Below are 22445 nucleotides of genomic sequence, written 5' to 3' on the forward strand. Positions count from 1 at the left end.
TTGGAAATCACGTTTTTCTTTCTTCACTGCCAACTATTTGTGGCGCAGTTTAATTAGGACAGCTGATGGTATATTAAAAGCAACATTTTAGTGAAAGTAAAAAACAAAATTCGATCGCCGTTTCAGTTAAGCCCTGGTTACAATCTAGGGCCTGATCAAACATTAAAATTCTTCTGTCTACCCAAAGTAAACTAGCAAATTAAAACAAAGCCTTAAATTGCTTGTTTTCGTTATACTTGGCTATACAATCGGATAGCTGTCGTCTAGTCCAAAATGAGAAACAGCCAGAATCAAAATTAATAAATAGTAAATGATGGCCAGTCGAGCAGAAATAAACAGCGCAGTGTAAGAGTAATTATAACTGAACATCGGTATCAGTCAAACAAGAAAGAAGGACGGAAAAGAAGGCTTTTCTAAAATAACAGCATGGATTTTTTCATGAACAGCAGACAGTTGCCAATTTTTTTTTGTTTGCTATCTTTCAATTTAGCTATCAAGGTTGAATATCCAAAAATATGTCAAGACAGACCCAGGACCCCTTTCTTGTTTTTCAGATCTTTGGACCAATATTTTACGAACTTTTACCCGCTTAAATTTTCGAACCTGCTGCGGAAAATTCATAAAACAAAACAATTGACACCTCCACTCAACCGCTCAGTGACCTCTGTCAACGGAAGGAATATCTGAACAACGAAATTAACAAGAAGAACTAGAGCACCTTGAAAAAAAAAAGAAATTTTCATATGGAAACAATATTCACATTTTTAAATAAAGTTAAGCCGGCCAAGTGAACGTAAGTGAAAATATATTTGTTGTAGTCATTAATTTGGACATCTGGACACGCCCCGTGTGACTACTGAATGTAAATAAGCTCATGTGGCCTTCGGAATTTTAAAATTGTTTGAAGGAGCATCCGATCGGGTGTGAAGACCTGACGCAACCATATTAGCAACAAACAAGTCACGCGAACGATCAACGCTCTTTTGTCACGAGAAAGTATCGTCTGGGAAAGAGTTCGCCTCTCATTAAGTAGCGGATTCAGAGCACTGAAATTCGAAGGAATATATCTCACCACCAAGGTATTAAACCCGATTTGGCAAGGCAACTACGCTAAGCATGAGGTCAAATTTGCTTCACTGCTTGTCGCTTGTCGTGTTGGTGCTAATTGGTGAGTAGAACATCTTTTTGTTCATAGACACGTTTATCTAGAGTGGAGGGCAGTCATGACAGTTCCAAGCCGACAGAAAAACACAGGACACAAACTTAAAGTTTTACTGAACGACGGAGATAAAGTATTAAAATGCAAATTTAAAACGATCCTACACTTTCACTCAAGTACGGTGCTGTAACATTTTCTTTGTACCCGCAGGCAAATGAGTAAATTCTCCGTTGAATAAATTTGATCTGTACATGGTCTCTTCAAGTCCCCTTCAAAATGTCGATTTTTAATTTCACAAAGGCATCTGTTCTTGTCATGGTGAAACATCAAACGGTGCAAAAGAAGTTAAAACTTCCATATTCTTGCTTTGCATATTAAAATAGCCAGGAGTGAATATCTTAACTCTCACGTGCCTTTCAAACAAAAAACATTAAAAAAACCACAGCTATCGACACCAATTTATTGCGCAACATCTGACAACGGAAACACAGACATGTAAAATGATTTGAAGTACGTGTTTCCCTTTTAAGATGTCTTACAATCGATCTTACAAGTCTGATAACGGTTGTTATGGCTGAAAGATTTTGGCGTGTACGTGTGTCATTAAATTAACACCGTATTGCACAACTTTGAATTGGTGTCACTATCTAAACAGAGTAACGCGTAACGCGGAGAACAGTAACAAGAAAACAAGCAGCGGGCAAAAAAATCGTAAATTTTAAAAATTGTTTGAAAAATTTGTGACATCAAAAAGAAATAACACGTGCTTTAGGCCAATAGCGAATTTTATTAAATCACTATAAAATTGAAGAAATTTTGAGAGAACACAGTAAGGTTGAGCCATTATGAACCGGGAAGGTTTCTGCTGATCTGCAAGACTAATTTTCTGTACAATTATTGAACTAACCATTTTATTTCCATTTCTTTTTTATTTTAATTAATATTAAATGTGCAAGAGCTTTCGCGGTGCGCGTAATTAGCCTTCGGGAATACTGGTATGCAAATTGAGAAAATTACAAAATTCTTTTAAAAAACGTGAATATAAAATAAAAATTAAAAATAACTGATTTTGTCTTTTAATTTACCATATTCACACCAAATGTCTCGCTTGGTGCGGATTTCGAATATCTTCGCGATGGAACAAATTTGCTGAGAACACTTTTACTGTTGATAAACTGGTTGTTCGCTGGCTACAGCTGGCGAACTGGTAGTTCAATTAAAACAGTTTCGCCGGGAGGTTTCTGGTTTCGTGGAGTGCAATCATTATATTGGCGGTTTTCATCAGTGCTGTAAAAAAAATGTTTGTTTGTATGAAAAACGTCACAAAACTCAGAATCCGATTTTGAGAAAGTTACAGTGTTCAGTATGCAACCGGCCGGTTTGTGTCCCTCTTTGGGCCATTTATATTATTCGCTTAAATTACTTAAAATCATTTCCATGTCACTTTTAAATTATTCACGTCTGAGAATTGAAAAAAATGCGATAAAAATATCCATTTTGTAACAGTTAATTCGGGACATCACAAATTTCAAAATGCTTTACCGCACGAAGCACCGAATGTTTGCACCAAGGTGCATGGGGCTTTATGTTCTCTCTGTCTAGAATATGTGAAAAGAATGGCTTTGTAGGATAAGTAAGTTAGATTTTAGAATTTTGATGACGTTAGATGCTTGTACTTTACTTGAAAACACCATGTGATTGACATGTTTACATTTCAACTAAAAGAGGATGCAAACTGATTTAAAATCTTCGGGACCCAAGTAGGTGATTTTTTTTATACATTACAGTTTTTATATGCATTTGAAAATCACTTTACAGAACAAAACACTTACAAACAGAATTATACTAACAAAAAATAAAAAGAACTTTTAAGTGTTTAAAAACACGCTAGCTCAACCGTGTATGTTAAAAAGACAGAAATGTAAAAAAAGTAGCACAAAAAAGGATGAGTGACTGATTAATATTTGTGATATTTGCTAGCCTGTTCGGGAAAAGAAAACGTCGCCACATATATTGGATTTATTCATCTACCTGCATACCCTGGGTACCAGATGATTTGAAAACCGCGCAAGAAAAACCACTGGCACCCAGGGTACTACCTGCAAAACCAGATGCAAACATCGGATTCTATTTTTGTGATAAGAAAAAAACACTAGCGAGAAACAAATTACATCAGCCACTCACACAAGCTCTGATTGTTTTTCTTAGCATCCCTTAAAAGGACTCGAACCTATATAGTCCATCAGCTAGTGGGGTTGTATGGCTCACTTAAGGGGAACAAACGAAACTTGTCTAATATTACTCTTTGACTATTAGGCATCATAAAAATGTGTGATAGCAAGGACAAAACGGTAGCTTTCACTGTGTAAATCGAATTTGAAATTTGCTCTCATATCCTTCTTTTGGCCGCCATCTTGGATTTTAAAACAAAAATCCTTATTTTTTTTTATTCGTTCTTAAATACTTACTGATTTTTTGCTTAGATATATATTTGAGAGGTACTACATATTCGGGACATTATTTTAGCATTGTTTACGGTAATAAAAGCAAAGTACGCAATAAATGTGGTCGCAATGTCCGCCATTTTGTTTTTCAGCTCGTTTTCCTTTTGCTCCTCAATCATCTAAAATAACAAAATTACCATAAAGGCGCTCCATCGCAATGCTACGTTTTTTCAAGTATACTACACCATTAATCAGTATACCCCAAATCAGATTACATAGCTACGTCCACGCATAAGGTTAGAATAGGGCTCAGTTAAGAGATTGTTGAGTACAGAACAGACAGAATCGCCACACTCGTATAAAGTCCTCCTTCACTGCTGCTATGCTTCTTTCAACTCTTCTGGAGCGGTGAAGGAATTACCGGAAGGGAATCAGTAGCTCTTCTCTAGATTGTGGCTTGAAAATTTCCTCTTGTAACATTGAGTTCGGTTAGTGGAGATGCCTCGCGTGATGGGAGAACCTCTGGCTTCACTTTTTCTGGCGCCGTTCACTTTTTTCTGGCTTCAATTTCCCTGGCGCCGTGAATCTCATAGCACAGCACATCCACACTCTGACACGTCTTCTCGTACAGCTGATACACTTATGCTTTCGTATCTTTAATGATCACCTCGGATACTGCAACTCCTCCCCGCTAATTGCCATAGCTCGGACGTACGTTTCGTACGTTGGCAAAGCTCCACTTTTCTGGTCTTCGCACCTCTTCCCTCTTTTTTAAAGTACTTTGCATGTCCGTGGGACCATATGTTTGAAATAAAGGGCTGGTTTGGAAAATGACGATTGTTTTTTAGGGGGATTTATTCAAGACACTTGAATGGCAATGGTATTTTATCTACGCGCTCTCTTTTCTTCGTGAAATAATTTTTAAATCTGCACTTTTTGCTTTATTTTGTGGTACAAACAGTCATATTGTGAACAATAATCAGCAGTGGCGACGTCACATATGACATCACGTTGTTGTTTTTGAAACACTAGAATGAACGAAATCATGTTGTTAGTTCCAATAAGTTTTGAATTTGCGTTTGCAAGCGATTCGTTTACGTTGAAAGAATGCAGGCAGCTTTGTAGCTTTTTCACCGCAAAAATCCAAGATGGCGGCCAAATAAAGAAGCGTATAGGGGAGCCAATCTAAAATTCGATTTATAAGTGAAAGCTACCGTTCCAACCTTGCTATCATACATTTTTGTGATGCTCAATAGGCAAGGATTAAGATAAGACATGTTTCGTTTGTTCCCCGAAAGTGAGCCATGAACCCAAATTTTCGGATCTCAGCTGATGGACTAATAAACTTCCGCACACCAGACGGTTGTTCAACCACTAGTAATAGAGGAGCCTCGTGGGAGCTTGGCCAATATACGCAATATACAATTTCTTAACGAGCTGTATACGAGTTAAGGGGGGAGGGAACGGGTGGGGGTGTGTTCTTATAATATTAAATACAGAAATAATGATAATTGCGTTTAACAGTGCAAAACTTCTTTGACACTAAATACTTCTGATAAGTGTCCATGTTGAGTTTTGAAACATTTTTTAGTAAACAAACAACTCTCCATTGTCCTAGTAGGGTTTGTTTTTGTCTCTACATTATGCGTAGTTGCTGCATTCCGTTGCCATTCCGTAAATATGTAAGAGGGGAAGGGAAGGGGATTTTTATTAAACTAGGGGAGGGATAGCTTCTAAATGAAGTTGTGAATGGGTATAGAACTTGATTGCAGTGCTCCTCTAGATAAGCCAGGTATTGTTTCTGTTGTTGGTGTTGTTTTAGGCTAAAAAAACGGCTAGCTAAGTTGGGTGCATTGAGATCGAGGTCGGAAAGGGCGGGCAAAAAAAAAAAAACGTCTTTTAACACCCAGGGTATCTGGATAAGCTTTTGTGTTGTATATTCTCACTGGGAATTAACGTTTGTGTAAGGAATTTAAAAAACCAAGAGATGAAGAAGAAATTTTTGACTTGGTTGGATTAGAATCCTCAACGTTCGAAAAAATTCGCGATTCGTCGCGGAATCTTGCCTCTTCTGGAAGGATTGCGTGACCATCCAAAAGACACTGTAGATCCAATTCGCACATACACAAGTGCGTCGCGTGACACGCTGGTACATGGTGGGATATTTGTAGAAGGTAGCGTGACCAGCCGAGCGAATGTTTGCTCAGTGACTACGTAAAGAACTAAAACCGGTTTTTTTTTTTCATTTTACAGCGTCTTGCTTCAGTGAGGGCTTGAAATGCTACGGGTGTGTCTCATACAAATCCTGGGAAGACTGCGAAAAGACATTGAAAATATACGACTGTCCTCCTAAGGCGGACGAAGTGTGCGTCAAAGAACACCATGTGGAACATGATAACAACAGCGAAGAAGGAATCAAAGAAACGTTTTCCAAATTTTGTGGTCCGGCGAAATCGTGTACGAACCAACATTGCATAAAGGATGGGAAAAACTGCGACCCTAAGTGTTGTCATGAGGACCTGTGCAATACAGCGGTGACAGGATCCCCTCGAGCAGCGGTTGTGATAATTAACTTGCTGCTTGTGAATTTGGCTGTCATGTTCATATTATGAACACCTTATTTTATTAATACTTAAATGTAAAATGTTAAGAAATGTAAATATGATTACAGTGGTCATGTAGTAGCACCATTCTCGTCCCCATAGCTCTTATCGTTTCTCTTAGGCGGCGAAGCCTTGGCACGAGAAACAAAGGGCTCTGGCGACATAGGATTTTGGAATTAATTGAATTCTTGAACGAAGTCAAAAACGCAACGACTCTCTCATACATTCTACTGAAACATCATGACTGCATTCATGAAAACCGGAAGTCCTAGAATCTAGGACCTAGGAAATCCTGTGTCCCCAGAGCCCTTCGTTTCTCGTGCCATGGTCCCGCCGGCTAAGAGAAACCAAAAGGGCTATGGGGACGAGAATGGTAGTAGCACAAGGCTAGCTTGCAGGCAAGCCACGCAAATATTTCAAATGAACATAATATGTTTATAAGAATCCTAACAGCGGACAACTTCACCCTTTGTATTATAGCCAACAGGCCTGCTTTCCACGAGTTGGGATCTTCGACAAGTTTCTGCTTATTCACAATATTTGTTTTCTATATTATAGCTGACAGGAGGCAGACCAGTTGACCGAGAGGTTGAACTTGGGACAGGCTTGAACCCAGGGCGTCCGGATTACAAGTCCACGTCCGATTTAAAATAATATATATATATATTACAAATATCTCACATTCACTCTTCCTCAAAAGAATTTTCACCCCAAAACAATTTTCACCTTATTTAAATGTTTACGTAACGAGCAAATTTAAAAAAAAAAAAACGATTGCAAAAAGGGGGTCCGTGAAGGTTAACAGTGACCTTGAATAATTGGGATTTGTAGCAATAATAAAAAGAGAAATCCTTAATTAATGTTTGCCGTGTAGTAATTTTAGAAAAAAAAAATTCAGCTGCTCTTTGGTTATGACACGCAGTATTTTTCCGTGGGGAAGAAACCTTGCGTGACGAGAGAGGTTGCGTGACAATCGAGAGTCTGCGTTTTCGTTTATAGATCTCGTGCCAGCTTACATTGAAATAACTATCTGGAGCGTGTACGAGTTTAACAACGTTTCAGTGGCGTTTCAGACAGGAACATGAAAGGCTGAATCGAAACTAAGCGGTTTTTTGGCATGTCTCTAGGCAAGGCGCCGCAGGGATATAAGGTCAGATTACATTGGATATAGCATTACCAGAATGGACCATTACATTACACGGCAGCCTTCAAAAGAAAACTGTTTTTGTTTCCTTTTAAAGACAAAGAGATTTATAACCATATCTAGATGCCCTTTAAAATAATTCCGGCTGTCACGTTTCATATAAAAATGTCAATGACGCAAGGATTGCGAACGTGAGGGTCACGCAAGACAGTCACGCGAAACCGTTTAAAAATAGATGTTTGCATAGCTTCCGAGAGTATACATTACAACCTTGTTATGTTTCCGAGAAGTTCCAGGAGTTCGACACTTGGCCATGGCTCGAAACCGGATTTTATGATTCGGTATTACAAAACTTCGAAGCTTTTTTTCACAGAGAGCTCGCAAGTTGTCGGGACAACATACAAGGACGCGTGAAATGAGGTCAAATACAATAGCGCTATATTTGTCGTTGTTTTCAATATGGCTGCTGGTTTTTGCAGGTAAGAATTCAAGTTGTAAATGGCCGTGCTGTCTAGAAATGTTCAGAAAATTTATAACAAAGTACATTGTAATACATTTTGTAATAATGTAGTTCATGAAAGCCGTATCTATACCATTTGAAGGTTTGAGAATAGTCAATCCAAATTAAATTTCGTCGCTCGACATATAAAATATTATCTAAAATTCACCGGCGTATAAATTTCCGGTTTAAAGTTCTTGGTTTGCAGATAGGACAGCACAAATAATCACGCAGAACGTAGAGTAGTAAATTAAAAGTCTTGTATTCCGTGGTTAAAAACAAGTTATATTGCAATTGATCGCACAGTAATGTTGTGAATTGTAATGTTGCAACGACACAAAAAGGCACGTATCAGCGTTTGTACGTTCATGAATAATTTCCCTACAATATACTTTATACTAAACCAAGCTTAAGGCTAATAGAATGAAGATGAACGATCTCTTTTCAGGCTAGCATTTCACAAATATTTCTTTTCGCTTTTCGAAGAACGTCTTAATTTATTAAAAGCGAGATTTTGTTTAGCTTCACTACGTTTTGAGAGCAGGACCCCGTAGGAAGCAAACGAACTGTTTACTTTGTCATTGGACAGTTCAGCGATCAAACAACTTGGAATCACACAAAAAAACACATCAATTTATCGCTGTTCTTTAAAGGAAAACTTGCGTATAGACCCCGCACGCAGTCAATCCAAGGTGGGAAAGAGTTTCTTGCTGTCTGGGATGGAATCTCCGAAATCTTTAGACATGCTTAGAACGCCGCCTACGCGAAAAACATTAATACAAAGTCAAAATTGTACTTTCACGATCGAAGGATAAATTTATGATCATATTTATCATAACATCTAGTCGCCAAAAGGCTAGCCGTTACAATCAAATGAGAGGCGAAAGTATCGGACGGGCTACAGCTTGAAATCGCGATAAGAATTTATGAAATGGGCTGAAAGGAATATCAAAGAGTTTCGTTTGTTACAAAATTGTAGAACTTCGATTTCGACTCTCAAAATAACAAACCGTTGCTTCTCCAGCTTTAAGCATTTAAACGAACTCGTCATTTCCAAAACAACTATGTGACTCGACTCATTTGATAAGTAAACTTTCTTTCGCTCTTACAATAACAGTAAATGCTCTCATGTGATGTGGTCTATTTGTTATGCCGAGCAAGGTGATTTTAGAAACCCAAGTGTGTGATCATTCAAATAAAAGCTATTGAGCAGTACTTTCATGTGGTGCTGTTTGTTTCTCGATATTTTTACAAAATGAAATGTGGGAATTTTTCCAATTTTGCACTTGGCAGCAGTTTTGAGAGTGAAAGCTGGCTTAACTCCCGGGGAGCGGAAACAGTGTAAGCCGGAATAGAATTTTAATTCTCATTTCGTGACATAATCCTTTAAGCAAGTTGTACACAAAGTGCTACAGTATTGGTCTATTTTTGAATTTCAAATTGTGCCTAATCATTAAAAGATTTATTTAAGACATAGTACTCTTTGTTTTTCAAGATTTTTTGCAAAATGAAATTTGGGACTTTTTCTAGTTTTGAACTTCACAGCTGAAGCCGGAAGTAAATGCATCCTTTGAAGCAAATCAAACATAAAGTGCCACACTTATTGGCCTGCATAGATCTTGACATTTTAATCTGTTCCTAATCATAAAAGATTTACATGGCGGACTCCTTATAGCTTAAAATTAGTCTCAAAAGCTTTCATTTGAACAGTAACATGAGTTTCATCAACAGATTAAGATGGAAACCCAAAGGGAACCGCATTTTCACAAGTCCTAATGCTTTGGGTTTGTTCCCGATTGGTTGAAAAAGGGCATAATTTTGTCTAATTAGTAAGCTCAGGAACGCATGAAGAAATTCAACGTTAATTTCTTTCGAAATTTGCCTTAAAAGCCCTTTTAAGCACTTGTTTCTATTCAAGACCTTTTTAGGCGGCTTAAACAGGCACTATCAAGGGTATTTTGCTGTATCTTTGGTGAAAACGAAGCTAAAAATATCACGAACTACCTTCGCTCAAACACAAAATGCACCTAGAGCACCAAGATGGAGACATAAAGTAACTTGTTGAGGGAGGAGCAAATTGTAATTAGTTTTTAGCGCTTTTTCAAGACACAAGGGTAGGATTTGCAAAAAAGTCTGCTTACGGTTTATATTTCAAATCAAAACCTCGTGCATGCGTAATTCATGGTAAGACCCCTTTAATACGCTTTAGTGCGCTGGTATAATATTTTTTAACAAAACTAGACCATCATTTGTAGATTCGATGGCGTTAATACGTCTTTTGGCTTCTGTGTGGTTTTCAAAGGCGTGCTGTTCATAGTGCCCCTCTAACAGAGGGGGGATTATTTGGAATCATAAATAAGTTGTGACACATGTAAAACAGACGGAGTGGGCATTTTAAACGCATCGACACAAAATACTAACAATTAAAAGTAGATGTGGTTGTTAAATTAAAATTATAAATTATTTAATTAAGATAGGAAGACACATCAGGTCTAGCTGGTTTTCATGCGGGTCCTCTATCCAGATCGAATTGAAATTTGGAATGTTGGTTTTTCAGGAGGGAGGAAAACTGGAGAACCGGAATAAAAACCCTCGGAACAAGGACGAGAAACAACAACAAATATCATAGCTTAGTGTCAAGGAAAATGTGAGGAGGGGGTGCTTAACACCAGGTTAACAAAAATTAGGAGCTAAATCTTATTAAAAAGATTGAAGCTTCAGAAGGGGAGAGCAGGGCGGCTTAAAGTGCCACAGGGGAGGGGCTTATAGAGCTTTAAGGTAATTATAACTCATCAGCGGCATCGCGATCAAATTAATTTTTGTCTTAAAAAAAACGTCATGGTTAAGAAGTCCAATGTAGGGGTTTCGTTTCAGGCTGGACGCCGTAATGTCCGGGTACAGCAGGTAGTTCACACACAGTGTGAAAATCGGTTGATTTTGCATTTGTTAATCAAAGATAGAGTTGACTCTTAGTAATGACGAACTCACTTTCAATTTGTTTACCTTCCAGCGCCTTGTCTTGGCAAGGATCTCAAGTGTTACTTATGTTACTCGAACAAATCTTGGGATGAGTGTGAAGAGAACGAAAGGCCACATGAATGTTTCCCCGAGCACGACGAAGTGTGCATCAAGCAGCATGTAGTGGAACACGAAAACACAGAAAAAGGATACAAGGAAAGTTTTGTCAAGATGTGTGGTAAAGCGAATTTGTGTACGGACAAAGACTGCGAAAGGCATTCAAGAGCCTGTCAAATATACTGTTGCCATAGCGACCTGTGTAACACGTCGACCAGGCAAAATGCTCACGTGACAAAGACGCTACTGGGCACTGTTGTTTTGTTGTATCTTTTTCAATTGGGTTTTATTTTTTAACGTCTTCCTTTTCCAAACTTTTTTGAAACAGTACATTGAAACTGTAAAGGAATTGCGGATCGATTTTGATTTGAATGAGTTATGTGGCAGTAATGCAGGTTCAATCCCGTGTAACCCGCCCAAGTAAGGGTCCAGTCTTGCGTGTTCCGCAGTAAAGCGAGTCCAGTCCCGCTTCGCCCGCAGGATACGGGTTGTTGCGATTGACTCGCACTTTTAAGGGCCTAGTCGTGCTTGGCCGGCAGGGATACGGGATCACACTCGACTGAATTGCACCAATACGGGCCCAGTCGAACGCGACCCGCAGTGATACGGGATCAAACTCGACTGACTCGCACTTGTTACGGGCCAATACGCGCTTGACCCGCCGTGATACGGGATCAGTTCCAATTACCCGCAAGTTTTTTTAAAGTCTCGAAGTAAGTGAGCAGAAAATGAACAAAAAAACACAATCACCGCCATGTGAATAACCAGGCTAGAGATAGTAAGAACTTAATTGCTGTAAAACTGTAAAATGTATGAATATTTTTTTAAAAACAAAAGAAGAGTGAAGACAATATATTTTTGTACAAAGGAATGAAGTGACGGCTACCCAGTCGTTGAGCTGAGCAAAGCAAAAACAAATACACTGATTAATGATGATAATAAAAATGCCAATGTCATTCAACTTGAGGCAAATCATGTTAGCATTTGGCGATTTTGAATTTTTATGGATATTCTTTACTCCTATTTACAGCTGGCCTCGTTCCCTTTATGTAAATCTCGTCTTATCTTCTTAGCAGTCGATAGCTTCTAACCAGCACTCTTTGCAACAGACAAAGGATGTTTTTAAGGAATTCCGATAAAAAATATTAGCAAAGTTTTAGGTTTGTTAGTAACCGAGTTTGTAAAAGCCATAGAAGCAAGCTGATTGGTAAATAAATGCCACGCAAACTTATTGGCTTACAAAAGTCACACAAATCAAGCTGATAAGTTAATAAATGCCACGCAAACTTATTGGCTAATAAATGTCACACAACTCAAGCCGATTGGTTAATAAATTCCACGCAAACTTATTGGCTAATAAAAGTCACACAACTCAAGCTGATTGGTCAATAAATGCCACGCAAGCTTATTGGCTAAGAAAGGATCTAATTCTTTCCATGTAAATTTATTCTTTTCACGACACGCGTTTTAGCTACACGAAGTGGCGAACCATCTCCGCCCTCCCCCTCCCCTCCCCCACCCTCCGAAAGTTGCAGCCCTCTAAAAGTAGCGATTGGAAAAGACTACTAAATCTTTCGAAAGTAAAGAGGGTCCTGCGGCGTTACTTTCCAGACTTTGCGCCGGTATTGTAACTCTTGTAATCTATTTTTTACAATGAACTTGAGTTAATAACAAACTCCAAAAACTTGGCAAACTCATACCCTCGCACGTCAAATTCGCGTCAACCAACAACACACGCCAATTTCCAACATGGCCGTCGTAGCATGTGTTGCCGCTTGTTTTTATTTTAAGTTAATCGCCGGAGAAGAAACAGAAAGTGTCGGAGAAAGGTTTGGACGAAACCGTACATTTAATAGGCAGTTAATGTTGCTATGGTACTCTCCCTGACTTATAAGTGCAATAGTCGATATCGAAAACTAAAACAACTACTAAAACCGCTTCATTAAAAATTAAAAATAGATCTTCGAAGGTTTTTAATGGAAAGTTTCATGTTTTGTGAAAATGAAAAATATAAAATGAAATCGAACTAGAAACTTTCAGTTTACATTCTCCGATTTTCTTATGTTTATAAATGACCTCAGTTGGTGCAATTAAACCAATATACGCTGTGACATCGACTGGAGCATTAACGCTTTAAAATTATATATCAAAACACAGACGTATAAAGTAAATACGGGTGGACAATTCATGGCGTCATTTGACAACTGCAAAACGGGGAGAACATTTTTAATCGTCTAAAAAACGACTGATGAATTTTAATATATTCTCTGCACGAAAACAGCCTTACGACTATTCACTGTAATTACGATTGTTTTATTAAAACCTCGCAGAAACTACCGAATTTAAAACTGACAATTGATGAAGTTTGAAAATGCATTTTACGAATGTCTAAAATGACCAATTCCACTAATGAAAATACGACGGAAAAGCCAACAATTTAGGTAGTTATAATAAAACTATCAGTAGGTAATGCACAGCCCTATGTACAAACCTTTCACTTAACCTGAAATGTGCACCAGAATAAAAATAAACGTAACGAACTTGCTATGGTGGTTTGAAGTTTGAAAAATTAAGAGATTTGTATTGAAAAGTACTTTAATGTTTTTAAACGACCGTAAAATGCACACGTGCGAGTTTCACTTTACAAATTTTATTACGCTTTTTCCTTTTATGGTGCTGATTGACCAGATCACGTGACGAGGGTCTGCCTACTGAAGGCAATTAGAGCGATACAGAAAGCGAAAGTAGTCATTCCCCTTTCGATTTGACGGCGCATTCAAGAGAAACGACTATGCTTGGATTTCATAAGAAATTGTGGAGCGGAATGCTTCTTCTTTTTTTTCTGTCAGGACCACTGGAGCTTCACGGCGAGTCCGAGACAGGCGGGGAGACAGGTCGGTATAAGTTGTTTCAGTGCTATTTTATGCTATATCGTTGATAAAAAAAAGACATCGACGGCTAATAACTACATCAGCTGCGTCACCATGCATTGCTTAAATTATTCACCAGACAGGAAGCCGATAACTGGAAGAACGTGATCAAAATGTTTAAATTTATCTAGTCTCTTGTCAAATCTCATGCATCAAAAATCTTCAAGTTGAGAGCTACGCGTTCTCCAGACATTGTTTTGCGTAGTAGTTTAAAACTAACCGCTAGATGTTTTTTGTCGCAAAATCGAAAAAAGTTCGATCCCCGGATCTTCTCGCCTTCCGACTGATTCAGTAACATGTATTTACTGCAGAAGCCCGGGCTTTTAAACAAGAAAATAAACTAAAAATTTCCAATCTGGCAGAAAAAAAGAGAGATAAAACAAGTCGAACGTACGTGATAATACACGAGAATATGTAAGCATAATATGGGAACGGCTTTTTGACGATCAGACGCTTTGTACTAGTCTCAAACAAGGCTGGAAAAAGTACGTAATTAACATGATTAATTAAAGGCTCTGGTGGCATTAAAAACACCAAGATAATACCCAAATACCAACAAGTCGCAATTTTTATCTAGCAATCAACAAAGCACAATTCATCTGAGAGAGTTCAGTGGTAGAACGAATAATCAACAAAGCACTGTTGTACTTATCTGAGAGAGTTTGTAGAACGACTGATCAACTGTAAGACATGGTTACTAACAACAATTCATTGCCTTGTTCTAAAGTTTCAAACTAGTGTCTATACAATACCTTGTCTGCACTGTCAAAACATTCCCTTTCGAATATGCAAGTCATCTCATTTATTATTATGATGAATTTTACTCGGACGAAATTAATTTTAAGTATTGCAACCGGTGTTTGTTTTGTTCAACTGGCGTCTGTCACAGTTTAATTGACTTTACAGGCAGGTGCGATATGAACATACAACATTTAGCCTGGTTTTAGCCTGTTTTTAACAAAACATAAATTTTCCTTCAATTTAGATATTTTCAACCTAGTTTCTCTTACACATTTTAAACAGACATAACAAGAAAAAGGGGGAAATATAAAGGAATATATTTTTAATGATGAACCAACACTTTAACAATATCAACAATTTCTCACAACTAACATTAAAAGAGATGTATGGTCAAGAGAACGGAGAATTTATAGTTTAATGTTGGGACTTATCGCACGTGCTGAAACCGGACCAGATCACACGTCACAACCTCGTTCCCAGGGTCTCTCTGGGAACGAGGTTGCACACGTCAAAGTGCCGGTGTTCGTTTATCTTCAATAATTAAATTTCAGTCATTTCAGCATAATTAACGCGGTTGTTATATTATTTCAGATTTTCATCGGGAGCATGTAGAACAAAGAAATGTCAGAATAGTGTGCACAAAAGACCACGCGTTCACCTCTTTTTGTTTTCACTGTTTCCTGTCTACTTCCGATTTTCTGTGGACTACTACGATGCGCTTTTCTGATCTTTTTTGCCACTTTTATAGCATCAGCGCTGTTTTCTGTTTCCAAAAACACCTGGGTCAATTGAATTTGTATTTCAAATTTGTCAAACCTTTATTTTAAAAATTGTTTTCTTTATCATTGCTAGTATTCACCGTAGTTACCTGAAACTTGTCCCAGAATTTTTCTCCCCAGAAATTTTCTTTCTTCTTTCTTCTAACCCTAAAAGTGAGAAGCCATCGCGGAGGTCGAAGCGAGCTAGAAAAGAAAACGAGGTATTCTTGGTTGTCGCTTCGCAACTCGTTTTCGCCGCTTCGCAGTTCAAATTTGATTAAGAAATAAAAACAGAAAACCTCTGACAGTCGGGTGTTTGCGCACCAGGCGCGCGTCAAATTAATAATTATCGTATTTTTTCTCGATTTGACGCCGGGCCCTGACTCGGCTGGATAAATGCCGAATCTATACGGCTGTGTTTTAAATAAACGTGAGATTGGAAGAGGGTGTTTATCCAACCGACTCTCATCGATCATCAGGAGCCTAACTATGTGCCTATTTACATCCTCGTTTTAACCAAGAAACGCTTTTTTATATTTCTGATTAGAAAAAAAAGAAGTTGGTGCATCTATTTCACATCCAGTGGGTACCAATAATCACGCCCTGTTTTAAAGCCTTACAAACGAAATTGGTGACATTTTATTAACCTTGTCTTAATGAGAAAAAAAGCGCAAAAAAAAAAATATATTTAACTGTCATCTTGGCAACACTGTCAAGTGAAAATAGTCACAGAAAATAATTTATGCCAACAACAGTGACATAAATGGAATAAATTTAAAAATTAGAATAAAATAACAATTCAGTGTTGAGACGACAAAGTATTATCAAGTTATAATAACGTGCGGAATTTGATCTTGGTAGAATATTTTTCTTTTTTTGATGTTTTTGTGAAATTCTGTATTCCGTAGACCTTGAAGTATTAATGGTAAAAAATAAGGCTATTAAATATGATGGAAAAGATACCGCTGTTTAATAAACGCCTGGCCCTAAATAAACGCCGCGGTGTTAAATCGGGAAAGTAAAATTATCTGGATTCCATGTTCGAATTTTTCCGAGATTAAGCTTAAAGTGATTCAAAGACATTGTTCTGATGCACAAAATTTCTAAATTGCAAGAAAACCTAAACATAAATGGGGAACAAACTTTCAAGAATCTGCCAAACACTAAGAAAAAGGTTTTAACAGCTGCACGCACTAACCTTGTCTATCCGTCTTTTACAACATGCTCATTCCAGAGAGGCGCGGTGACCTGATGGTTAGCGCGCTCGACTCCGAGTCGAACGGCCCGGGTTCGAGCCCTGGCCGGGGCGCTGCGTTGTGTTCTGGGCAAGACACTTTACTCTCCCAGTGCCTCTCTCTACCCAGGTGTATAAATGGGTACCGGCCAATTTACTGCTGGGGGGGGGGGGGGGTAACGCTGGATGGACAGCACCCATGCAGAGGAGAGTAGCAATACTCCTAGCCGCTTAATGCTACGGAAACCGGGATAAGCTCCGGCTGTGTGGGCCACTTGGCTTGGACACAGACTTTACTTTTTACCTTTCAGAGAAGCCCAAATATAAATGAAATTATTGCTGGTTTTCACTGTAAGTAAACGTTTACCACATTGATCAAAATTTCTAAACTTGCATTATATAAATGAAGAGTGGTCAGAAATGAGTCTCATTAAGAATATTACGCTCTTTACGGAGAGTATCCACAAGCCACGAGAAAATAATATCTGTTGGAGGGCTGGGGCATATCTCAACCCAGTCATCCGCACGAGGCTGCCATTAAGAAATCTTTGAATTTAGGCCATGCCCGAGGGGAGAGGCTGAAAAACTTTACTGAACTCCTCTCGTAGGAGTACTCTGAAGACCGTCTCTGAACTTATGTTAGGATGCCATTTTTTGAGACGATGTCTACAACAATACAGACTGCATGTGATATTTTTCTTTTCTGTCTTCACAGAAGGACACTCGCTCACTTGTTACTGGTGTCACTCGACAACATCTTGGGAAGACTGTGATAAGAAAATGAACCCAATGAACTGCACAACGGGTTACGACGAAGTGTGTCAAAAACGTAAAATTATCATGTGGGTTGACATAAAGAACAGCAGCCAGCAAGAAAAACAAGTGCAGTACTCCAGAGGATGCGACCTTGCAAAAACGTGCTCGGGCAGGGAATGTAAGGAGAAGGACTGGGACTGTACGGTAGATTGCTGTTATACAGACCTATGTAACATTAGCACGCCTGTTAACATGTTGACAAGCTTTACACTCACTGCAGTATTACCATGGCTTGCACTCGAAGCCTGTTTTGCTTTCTAGAGCGGTTTTCAGTTGACTGGTGACAGCTGATAAGGTGCTACTTGCTTTGGAGTTTGGAGTTCTCAAGTCGCTAAAGGTGCTGTGTCTCACATGGCACATCTTAAAAAGTTGAGCCTAAATTTTTACGTCCGTCACACGTAATCAACCTTAATCTTCCTTAAAGCGGCTAGGTCGTAGTATTTTAGGTAACTTTATATATTTTCGTTAATTAGAAGGATCTAAGCTTCAAATTGGCAGAGCAAAAGTCTTTTATTGGCAAAATCACGGCCACATAACAAACAAGGATGGTTTTCGAGCACTGTAAATGACACTTTTATGCAAATTGAGATAAACTTGAAAAAAGTCGGGCCGACGTTTTTTAAGTTTACCTGTACGCAATCCGTGTTAATCTTCTCAAGTTTTGCCCATCCATGCCCCTTTTTAGCCTTTCTGCGTTTCATTTGAGTTCTTCTACAGTTCTAAGTCGTTTTTTGTGGTATTCCAGTTAAATCTATGACCAGTTGGTCAGTACCGAAATTGCCTAAAATTGCGTGTCATAGCCCCTTTAATAATCTAACCATAACTATAATAACGCTCAATTTGCACACAGGAAATGGCTTAATGAATCTACAGGCTTACAAAATGTAGGAATAGAAATATTTAAAATCAATGCGCACACTATATGTACAATATAAAAAGCTAAAACCAGTGAAAAACCTTAGAAAAAAAAAACAGTTTTTTACATCGCAAAAATGACATACTATCGCGAAAAAGCTTCTGTTAAACAATCAGGCAACAGATCCAACTGCTAAATCACATGACCGAACCCAACTCATTTGAAAACTAAAAACATAGGAAATGAACACTTATGTCCAGGATTGAACGCAGGTATTGTTTAATGAGTACTTCATGTTTGACTGTGTTATTTGACATTTCCATATTACTTCATATTTGACATAATTTGGTGTGTTTTGGTGAATTTTTATTAATAAGGACACTTTGTGATGCCTGTCATGAGGAACGTGCATCTCATTAGCGTTCAATCCTGGACATATCTGGAAGTGAATACGTTGTGCAAGATATATCAAAAAGTTACATTTTCAGCAGATAACAAAGACTACTAGTCCAGAGGGGAAGTGTAAGCGCTAATAAATTAAAATTTATGTAGTTATTTATCACGAAATTAAGACGTCAAAGCTATGTAGTTTACTTTTAGCCAATCACATCGCACGCAAAATCCAATCTGTTACATACGTAAATACCGGGGATAATGAAAAAATAAACAAGAAAAAAAGAAAAACAATTTGCTAGATTCTTAGAGTGATTTCATTTAACCCGTGAAACAATATTTCACAATTAGTGTGTAATAGTCAAAACTAAACAAACGAAAACAATAGAATTAGTGTGTAATAGTATCTAAAAGTGTAATAACTAATTCACGGGTTTAGTAAAATCACTCTAATGAGAATGATAATAAGAAAAAAGGGAGAATTGTTATTTTGATATGATTTGTTGCTGTTTCTTGTGATATCTGTAATGGATTGTATTTGTGCTTGTAATTAGACATTTTGCTATTCTCAATAAACACACCTATTATTAATTTAAACTGTTGTAGAAATAGATAAACAAACGAATAATTTTATGTTTTTGGAAAATGAAAAATTCATTGTGCAACATTCTTCGAAAATGAAAAGGACCTAAACTCCCCATTTTCATTTCCCGATTACCTAGAAAAATAATGACCGACATGTCATCATGTAAAAACAGATACAGTAAAAACCCGCGTATAAGAACCTAAGTTTTTTTAAGTTAGCCTAAACAGGTTCTTATATAAATGGTATTTAGTGTAAAATTAGGCTAACTAGGTTCTTAATTAGATTCTTAACTTTTGTTCAAGAAATAAAGTAGAATTTTCAAATGATCTGGTCTTTAATGTCCAATAACAGTATTCTTGGAGGCTTCGGTAAGCAAAACACTATACTATTTTAATCTGATTCTGTTAAAATCAAAGCTATACTGTAACCTTCACTATAATTCCCAATAAATCTTGTATACAAAACAACATAACATGATAAAATGTCAAATTCCTCTTTAAAAATGTCCACTGCCAGAGGATTGGAATTTGAAAATAAGAACCTGTTTTAGAATTTCAGCCTAAAATGGTTCTTATGTGAAGGGTGCTTAAAAATGAAATTTTAGCCTAACAGGTTCTTAAATGTTAGGTTCTTATACGCGGGTTTTTACTGTATTCGGATGTCTATTCCAAAAACAAAACAAAAAACTTTTAAATCATCATTGTCGTCTCTGGGAAAAAGAAAATTACTGTATTTTCGAAACTATTTCGCGTAAAGTGAAGCTGTTTGTAAAAAAAAGAATAAAATTAAAGAGATCGACAGAAGAAGCGAGTGTAGTCAATATTTTAGTGACCAGGGACACCCCAAAAGCGAAGGCATTCTTTGGATTTTTAAAAAGTCGTGAAGAGAAATGTTTCTCATTTCTCTTCTCCCCCTTCTCCACCCCCTCGTGTTCTATTTGAGTCGTCACGCAACATTCCGTCCAAATAAAAAGGAGCGTTGTGTTTCAATATCTCGCAAGGCACGGCCTTCCTTCTTTCTACAGTGTCTTTCCCTGCATGACCCTGAAGAAGGAAGGAAGGACGTGCCCTTCCGAAATATTGGAATTCAGATATATTTAGTTACAGCTGATCAGATCCTCTACAGTTAAAGGATCCGGTAGTTCTATTTTGTCAGGGTGGTCCCCCGTGGTGGTCCTTGCAAATTAAAGTTTATTTTCAAAATGGCCGCCCTAACGATTGTACAATTATATGAGCAGAAGGATTAAGCCCCTGGAAGATGAGCAACTGTTGAACACCGTCTACAAGAATAAAAAACAACCATTTTCTCCTAGATTTTTCCTTCGTCCCTTCACGATTCCCATCCGTTAAAGAGTAGCAAAGTTCGCTTATGAGTAGTTTTTTTTGCCCATCTTAGTTAATTTTTGTTTGTGTTGTAAATATTTTTTTTTTTTTCTGGCAAATAAAACGGTTGTTGTCGCAAATGCGCGCGCGCGAGGAGAGAGAGAGAGAGAGAGAGAGACAGGAGAGACATATACACCCGCGCAGAAACGCTCACTAAATATTTCACACCATAATTGAGCGAAAAGAGTGACTTCTCACTCAGTGTCAAAATTTCTCCTCACAACATCATCACAGCTCACGAGTACTATCATGAATTTAACACCAACAATAAGTTATCTGAAGATTGTAAACAATTCTCTCGCGACTAGCAAAAAATAAAAACAACGGCGAAACAGACATGCCGTAATATATTTTTCTATTCTCGACCTACTCCTTCAAGCATTGTTTCAGCAACGATTCAGCTGCTATAGACACCACCCACATGCTTTTTCTTATCAAATTTCGAATGTGGGCTTGCAGGAAAAACGAAGCTCTGTAAAAATAAAAGCTTTTAAAGGACACCTTTTCTTTCACAATTAAAAATTTTAAAGTAGGAGAGAGTTCCTTCACCCTTTCCTTACTAGAGGCAATAATCTGATCCGGCGTCGACGCTTTTTTTAACAAATGAAAATCACGCGAAATGGACTTTGTTTCTGGATATTATCAGTCGCAAATCTCGAAAATGAAGTGTTCTTTAATTAAGATGGGGCAAATTCCGCCTGCAATAAAAAGGTATTGATTAAGCTTCAATTTACACAGAGAGCAAATAACGCCGTTCCGTTAATGGCATCATGTCAGGCGATTTGACAGAAAACGGGAGCTGAATGATGTTTTAAGTGATGACCATTTCAGCTGCATGGAATAAATTGTTTTGTATTAGAATATTTCCTCGTTATAATTACATACAGAACGATGCAAATGCGTTGAATGTGCTTATCACAACTCACAACAATATCCTCATACTTTCGGTATATCAAAGAGAGTTTCCGTCGGTCAAGCCACCTTTGCAAACACAACATCATTCAGTTTTATTTTCATTAATTTTAAATGGAAATAAAGAGGTCTTCCGCAGGTGCAAATTTATTTCAAGAGGGCCCAGACACGTAATTACCACTATTTTATCTCTAGAAAATTATGCTCTGCACGACAAAAGAATTTTTACGAGCTTCAAAAACTGAGCGAAATTGTCCGTTCGGGATATAACACTGGAATGGGTTCCTGGTGCTACAGATAGAAAAACGAATTCTCCCAACTTACTGCATACCAGGCTTTTAATGCTAGTTCAGAGAATTTGCGGATACATCATGTTATAATAAAATATCTCCACCTGATGATTTTCTTTATCCTGCAATCTTTATCAAGACACACATCCATCTTTGGATCGGACTCTTTGCAGCCTTCTTAACAGCGGAAAAGTGATGTCAAAATATACCACGCCACTTAACAGCCGTTTTTCGGTCTATTTATGTCATAAACATTAATTTTATATTTCTAACGTAAAGCAGTAAAGCGTAAAGCTTTCATAGTCCCTTTGAAAAAACTGCAACTTGTAAAGTAGAAGATGAAAATTGAACGGAAACGTTCCATCTCAGGCAAGGAAAGAAGACGAACTAATCTTAAGCCACTCCCCACTCCCCTCGGACGCTGAATGCGTTAGCCGGAAATTTCAGCATTCTCTCTAACCTTTGAACCCCGAGCCATAATTCCTAGCAAAAAAAGAAAAATGGTGAGCTATTGTTCTCATGGTTTTGAACACTGAAAAATTGAGAAAAGAAAAAAAAATCACCCCACCCCTCTCGAGTGTTTTTGTTACTGTTCACCCTAATTTATCCTTGTTTCTTACGTA

General features: G+C 37.8%; 4 protein-coding genes across 4 annotated transcripts in view; 3 read left to right on the plus strand and 1 right to left on the minus strand.

The window, feature by feature from the left end:
- LOC144633197 (tRNA-dihydrouridine(16/17) synthase [NAD(P)(+)]-like) overlaps nt 1-22445 on the minus strand; it is a 39158-nt gene that overhangs the window by 6957 nt on the left and 9756 nt on the right. The gene's annotated exons all lie outside the window — the stretch shown is intronic.
- LOC144633226 (uncharacterized) lies at nt 901-7026 on the plus strand. Its single transcript, XM_078492053.1, has 2 exons — nt 901-1168; nt 5857-7026. The coding sequence occupies exons 1-2, from the start codon at nt 1117-1119 to the stop codon at nt 6213-6215; spliced, it is 411 nt and encodes a 136-aa protein (XP_078348179.1). The 5' UTR covers nt 901-1116; the 3' UTR covers nt 6216-7026.
- On the plus strand, nt 7605-11922 carry LOC144633224 (uncharacterized). Its single transcript, XM_078492049.1, has 2 exons — nt 7605-7829; nt 10860-11922. Exons 1-2 carry the CDS (start codon nt 7766-7768, stop codon nt 11219-11221), a joined length of 426 nt encoding a protein of 141 aa, XP_078348175.1. The 5' UTR covers nt 7605-7765; the 3' UTR covers nt 11222-11922.
- Nucleotides 13537-19815, plus strand: LOC144633220 (uncharacterized). Its single transcript, XM_078492044.1, has 2 exons — nt 13537-13818; nt 17303-19815. The coding sequence occupies exons 1-2, from the start codon at nt 13716-13718 to the stop codon at nt 17662-17664; spliced, it is 465 nt and encodes a 154-aa protein (XP_078348170.1). The 5' UTR covers nt 13537-13715; the 3' UTR covers nt 17665-19815.

Source organism: Oculina patagonica, chromosome 12 (genome assembly GCF_052425735.1).
Source record: "Oculina patagonica isolate OP01 chromosome 12, crgOcupat, whole genome shotgun sequence".
Classification (NCBI taxonomy): domain Eukaryota; kingdom Metazoa; phylum Cnidaria; class Anthozoa; order Scleractinia; family Oculinidae; genus Oculina; species Oculina patagonica.